The 6,154-nt window shown below is 36.1% G+C and overlaps 1 protein-coding gene and 1 long non-coding RNA gene across 14 annotated transcripts in view; one reads left to right on the forward strand and one right to left on the reverse strand.

Moving 5' to 3' along the window:
• LOC149476631 (MAP/microtubule affinity-regulating kinase 3-like) overlaps positions 1-3,280 on the forward strand; it is a 148,249-nt gene extending 144,969 nt beyond the window's left edge. For all 13 annotated transcript variants that reach the window (XM_089711883.1, XM_089711884.1, XM_089711882.1 and 10 more), the window contains one exon: positions 30-3,280. In XM_089711883.1, coding sequence (XP_089568009.1) covers positions 30-88 — 59 coding nt within the window. In that variant the 3' untranslated portion in view covers positions 89-3,280. The remainder of the gene's footprint in view (positions 1-29) is intronic.
• Positions 1-6,154, reverse strand: part of LOC149476629 (uncharacterized) — a 444,465-nt gene that overhangs the window by 196,314 nt on the left and 241,997 nt on the right. The window lies entirely within an intron of this gene.

Consider the following 6,154-nt stretch of genomic DNA (forward strand, 5'->3'; position numbering starts at 1 on the left):
ATTTATTTATTTCGTATTTTGTCACCCAGGTACCAGCATCGGCTTCAAGAACATTGCGTCAAAGATCGCGAACGAGCTCAAGCTGTGACTGCCCGGGCACGCCCCGCGGCGGCGCCGACCCCTCCCCACCCCGCCACCCCCCACACTCCCACCCCCCTTGCTACCCCCCCCTCCCGTGCTACTCACCCTGCACCCCCCCGCACCGCCCCCCCGGGCAGACAGCCTGCGCCTATCAGCAGATGATATGGTGCTGGTAGCGAATGCAGGGTATCGTACACGGTCGGGCACGCTCGCGCATTACTTGAGTACAGCGTGTCCGTTAACGTTCGAGCCGGTGCGGCACAGCGCCAGTGCGCACGCGCTGCGACGCGACCGCGAGCCGCCGCGCCCGCCGCACGACTGGCTGCCCGTCGAGCCCATCCCGCCGCCTGAACACTTCGACTTTTGAATTTCGAACTTCGAATTAGGACGGCGTGTATACTGTATATGTGGCCAGTTCTGATCGCTCTTTTTTTGAATTTCGAATTTGTGGCGCGGCGGCGTGTTTCTCACGGATTTGGATTCGCTACGGTTTTTAAGCTATTGCATAGCTTCTATCGCGGGCGTGGAGCGCGGGGACCGAATCCAGAAATTGCGTAACGAAAAACCTCACGCTCCCCACTCCGACGGGCGCGGAGGTGTGGCTTGAAGGCATAGCATGCAATAGCTTTACCGCGGCAGTCCCCGAGTGACACACGTCTTTTTATGTTGGGCTGTTCGATTTAAATTTGTTGAGGGCGAGCGCGTTCCGATTGTGATTACGGTTTTATATGAATGTTTTCTGTACTATGCACACGAAGGCGGGCGATGGATGAATTTGCACGGGCTTTATAAAGTTAATATCTGACAGATAGCGAGTTAGCGCACATGCCGAACTAGACACGAGATCGGAACGCGCCCCGCCCGCGAATTGTTACGGTTTTGTTTTTCTTTCGAATTTTAGCAATAATATTGTTATACACACAAATGTGACGCGTCCGAGCGTCGCGCGGCATAGAGTGCGAAGCGTAGCTCTATGGTATACTCTATGGTTAATCTATAGTGAATAAATAATAATCATCGACAAATATAATTTAGGTGATAACTTTTTAATTTACGTTGGACATGTGTAAATAATTCAGCGCGTGATATATTTTCATCTTTACACATTGTTTTATTTCGTGCGTCGACATGTTTTTAATATTTTTTTTAACGATAAAATGAGAAAAAAATAAATAATTCACAATGTAATATTAAACGGGCGTGATTTACGATGTGCCAAGATGGATCTGGGGCCGATGTGTTTTCGATCGATGCATTATTATTATATTTTTTTTATTAGTTATTTATATGCTCTCAATTAAACGACGCCTTTGTAAAATATCATCACTGTGAAGATCACGTGGTTTTTATTATTTTTAATTGTAGATAAGTGTCGGTCGAACGGTGGAGACGGGATGCGTTAGTAAAATTATTGGAAATTTAAAACATCATTCGTTTAAAAGATATTTTTACAGAAAAAACAAAACAGCATCCAAAGCTTCACCGGTCGAGGCGTAATTTTTGTGCTATCGCTTAATTATTATTATTAATTTTACGTATATTAAATAATGTAATAATGTACAAAGTGGGTTCGCGCTCAAGATACAAGTTTTAGCTTAGTGTTAATTGTAATTTTTTTCCAATCTAATGAGAGTTAATAAAAAAGGAAAATGCAAATGGCTGTCTGTTGAAATGTAATTAGGATATCATATTACACTTTTGCTACTGAATTTGAGTATTGCTTGAAATGTTGTAAGAGAATTATTGATAAACAATTTTTTTTGACGTCACTTTAGAAGTTCTTACGAATTTTATTTGTAAAGTAGTTACACCTTACGAACTTGTTTTATTTGTATTTAAATTTGTTAAAATATTTGACTCTATTATACTCATTTTTTTTAGTCAATGTTTTATTAATTCTGATGTGACGCCAAAAAATTAAAACGGCACTCAATCCCGGTCGCGAATGGCGCGGCCATGAACAGAAATAAGTTAACTATTTGACTGTGGTTTTATAATGTTTATTTTCAAGATGGCGCGCGTCATTCGCGCTCGAATTTTGAAAACTAGTTTAAATCTGTGTGAAAATGGTCGTTTATACGCGATCGCATGCACTCGTCTCTTTCTAATTATAAGGCTGAATTAGAAAGTGTCAAAATTGTTTTCTCATTTATAGAAACGGGCGACGATTCAATTCGGCCGCATTATAGGGTGACCAGTTTATTAGTGTAATGTGATGGAAGTATTATGAACTTTGTAGTTATAGCAATAATGTTCATCATGATTGTGTCAAATTTTATTAATTTTTTGTTGTAGCAACCCTGATTAACGGTGCGTTCAGCCTTTTTGTGATTTCGTGTGATGTTTTCGGAGTTTTTTTTATCGTTTCATTTTTGTCATTATATTATTGTGTGTGATATGCATACTTACTAGATATAATTAAACATAGGTTTGTATGTATGTAGCCGTGCGGCGATCGCGTTTTTTCTAAATAATCTTAATTAAGCGTAGTGTTATACTTTTACATGAAAATCACAAATCTGACACGTCGGCTTCGTATATCGTGACATTCGTAATATATTATATACCAAGGATTTTATATTGTTTTACTGTATACCTTCTTGTTCCCTTTTTATTTATGAAATGTGTACATTCATTTTATATCTCGAATATTCCTTTTTTCGTATGTGCAATTCGTTATTTATATTCTTTTGAAAATGTATACTAAAGGTTTTTACTGTATTTTTCGTCTTAACTTTTTTATAATTTTAATGATCTCGGAGACATTACAAAAAGTAATCGTGCCATGATATTTTAGTAATAAATATACAAAATGAATAATGTAGCTCTATGAATGAACTATTATGAATTAGGAAATGCGAATTTTATTTATTTTACACGATTCATTATTAATCCGTTGATTTGGTTTTATATTGGGAAGTATTTTGCCGAATTTTATTTGAAATCTTAGATTTTAATGCAAGTATACCTCGAGTTTTTGTACAGTTAGCGAAAAAATGTTTAAATTTTAATTTTTAATGCAATAAGATGTCGCGATACGCGAAGCCGAAACACATAATAATGGTTACATACTGTAGTTATATATTTATATATATGAGCTTTGGTTTATATAATTTAGAATAGAGTCGACCGTTCCTGTGGGTTGGCTGCGGCGTTTGTGAGATATTCAAATGGAAATAAATTTTATTTTTAATTCCAATGCTGTTTTCTCTTTACCCATATCCTTATTTAATAAGATCCACTTAAATGAATTAATTACTTTAACTAAAAAAACTGAGCGACGGATAATGAGATACTGTTTTAATAACTTGAGTGGTATGAATTTTAGTAAGCGACAAATATCCTATAACAAACGACGAATATTGGAAATTGAACTCTGTCCATTATAGTATTTTTCAAAGTGATTTTTGTATTCGAAACACCTCATTTAAGATAAAATGCCGCTCATGGTATAAATAAATCATATGCAAAATATTGAAAAAATGTAGGACATAATGTTGTAGTTAACTCAATCATATTAGGTCGTTCAAATGTTATGGAGTTGCTGAACCAATACGTAATGCTGCTCAACTGATTTTGATAAGTTTCGCTGTGAGATACTTTTATTTTTAATAAACTGTACATAATTTTCATTTGGTTGAACACACTTAGGTATATAAATTCCTTATAAAAGTAGAATGATTTTGATTCGAAATCGTGATCGAATCTAGCTGTCTAATGGCTGCTTTGATTTTAAAGCCCTAATTGAATAATGATGTTAAGTTTAATAATATGATCACCTATTAAAAGTGTTAGGATTTATTGAAGTTGTCTACTGCATTTCTTGGAATAGTAGATAAGAAGTTACATATGCAATTCGAAAAATCAGGCATCTCACCTATGCTGCCCACCAGAGACTAAAGAGCAGTAACAGTCCTTTTGTGATTTTTCGTTTTATTAGTGATTCTGAAAGCGGGTTTCTTAAGCTTTCTATTGAATTAACTTACTTATTTCTAAGACTATAAGAATGGTTTTTATTTAACAGTTTTCACTTACTGCAAACGAAAAAAATTAACAATTTGGCGTGATTTCCCAACTAAAATACAGTATAAATTATACTGCAGATTAAATTTTAAGGTTTCATAACTAAAATGCAGTAAGCAATATAATTTTACAGTTCTTTAGATAGTTTTATATTTCTGGAAAAAAATTAAAAAAAAAATTAATACGCAGTAAAATTTACCGCCATACAAGCTATTTTTACTGCAAATTAAGAAAATACAATTTATTGTCACGAACTCCCAACTAAAATGCAGTAAAATCAAAGCTTGTCGCATTTTAGTTGTGAATACTTAACATTCTTTTATCATTATAAACTGACTAACACGCAGTAAAATACAGCATTACTGCAGATTAGTTTGGATAGCATAATGACACAGATATGATTATTCCTAGCTAAAGTGCAGTTAATGTTTTAAATACTGCAACTGTGAACTAGCTATTTTTCTTACTGCACTAGTAAATTGAACACTTTTTTCTTAAAAAACTAACTAAAATGCAGTATTTTTTTGACCTTACTGCATGTTAGTTGGGTTTCTTGACAAAATAACTGATCCAAACGCAGTAATAGGGCTTTTTGCTGCATTTTACTAAGTTTAAAATGGTATTTTTTACAAAAAAAGGCTATGCAGTAATAGGCACCAAAAAGAATAAATGGCCATAATAAATTCAGTTATTAAGATATATTTTTTTTTATTGCTTTAACGTGTGAACCTATGCCTTTACAACCTTTCTGCATTCAAATTTTTTTGCTTATCATTCTGTTGATTTTTTAAAATCAATTCTTAACTTTAAATGCGTTTTACTCGAAATCGTGATTTTGCTGTTACTGCACTTTAGTGTATGGTGGGCAGTATGAACAACATACAGTTAGATTAGATTACTTCAGCTACTTTCACAGTGTCTTGTCCATGGAAATTTAGTCAGGTAGGATAGCCGGTACATTTTTATGTCACAGAAAAGTATTCATAGGTTCCACATAGGATTTCTCAAAAAATATTGCTATTCACACGCATATTAACCATATGGTAATACTATTTGATTGTATTTTTAACCGCGGCTGTACACACTCGTCGAGAGCCTCTCGTCGAGAGCCTCGGCCGAAAAGACTCTCGTCGAGAGCATGCCTGTACACACTCGTTCTAACATTTGAACTGAAGACTTACACGAGAATGGACGTAGAAATAGCTGCTGCTATTTGTCTTTGTGCCGTGAGCTATTATAATTTTTTAAACATTTACTATAAAAAAAAAATTCTCAAACCATGGAGAAAAAGAAGATGGTGGATGATTACTATGCACCGCAGTAGAAACAGGGAAATAAATATAAAAACTTCCTGAATAGTTAATGTATTTTATTGTATTTTTAAGGAATCAATAGAAACGCTTCTTTGTTTCAGAAGTAAAATGGAAAATCAATTGGCTGAGTTGGTGGCAGAACCTTCTGGCCAATCCATACTAATATTATAAATGCGAAAGTAACTCTGTCTGTCTGTCTGTTACTCGATCACGCCTTAACTACTGAACCAATTTGCATGAAATTTGGTATACAGATATTTTGATACCCGAGAAAGGACATAGGTTATTTTTATCCCGGAAACCTACGGGAACGGGTTTTTCTTTGAAAACGCGGGCGAAGCCGCGGGCGGAAAGCTAGTTTAAAATAAATCCATAAAAAATAAGTTCCATAAAAAAGGTTCTGTTTGATAGCACTCCAAAAACTGTAATTCTCGTTCATTAGACCACATAGTGAAACACGTGCGTTCATAAATAACGTCAGCGAGCAACTAACTGAACGAGTGTGTACATGCTCGCTCTCGTTTTCCTCGCGAGACTCAACGAGACCCTTTGACTCGGGCGCAAAAAACCGACCAGCGACCGAGACAGCCGAGGCGAGACACGAGAGTGCGAGACAAGACGAATGCACCATGTACATACTCGTTCTCGGCCTGTCTCGGTGTGTCTCGGCGAGTGTGTACAGCCGGCATAAGGAATAGAAAAACCTATCTTTTGGCGAGATTCGAACCCGCGTATCA

This window comes from Colias philodice, chromosome 27 (assembly GCF_061535455.1).
Source record: "Colias philodice isolate Cphi_HAF_F1 chromosome 27, ilColPhil1 Martin Lab GWU primary, whole genome shotgun sequence".
In the NCBI taxonomy this organism is placed as follows: Eukaryota; Metazoa; Arthropoda; class Insecta; order Lepidoptera; family Pieridae; genus Colias; species Colias philodice.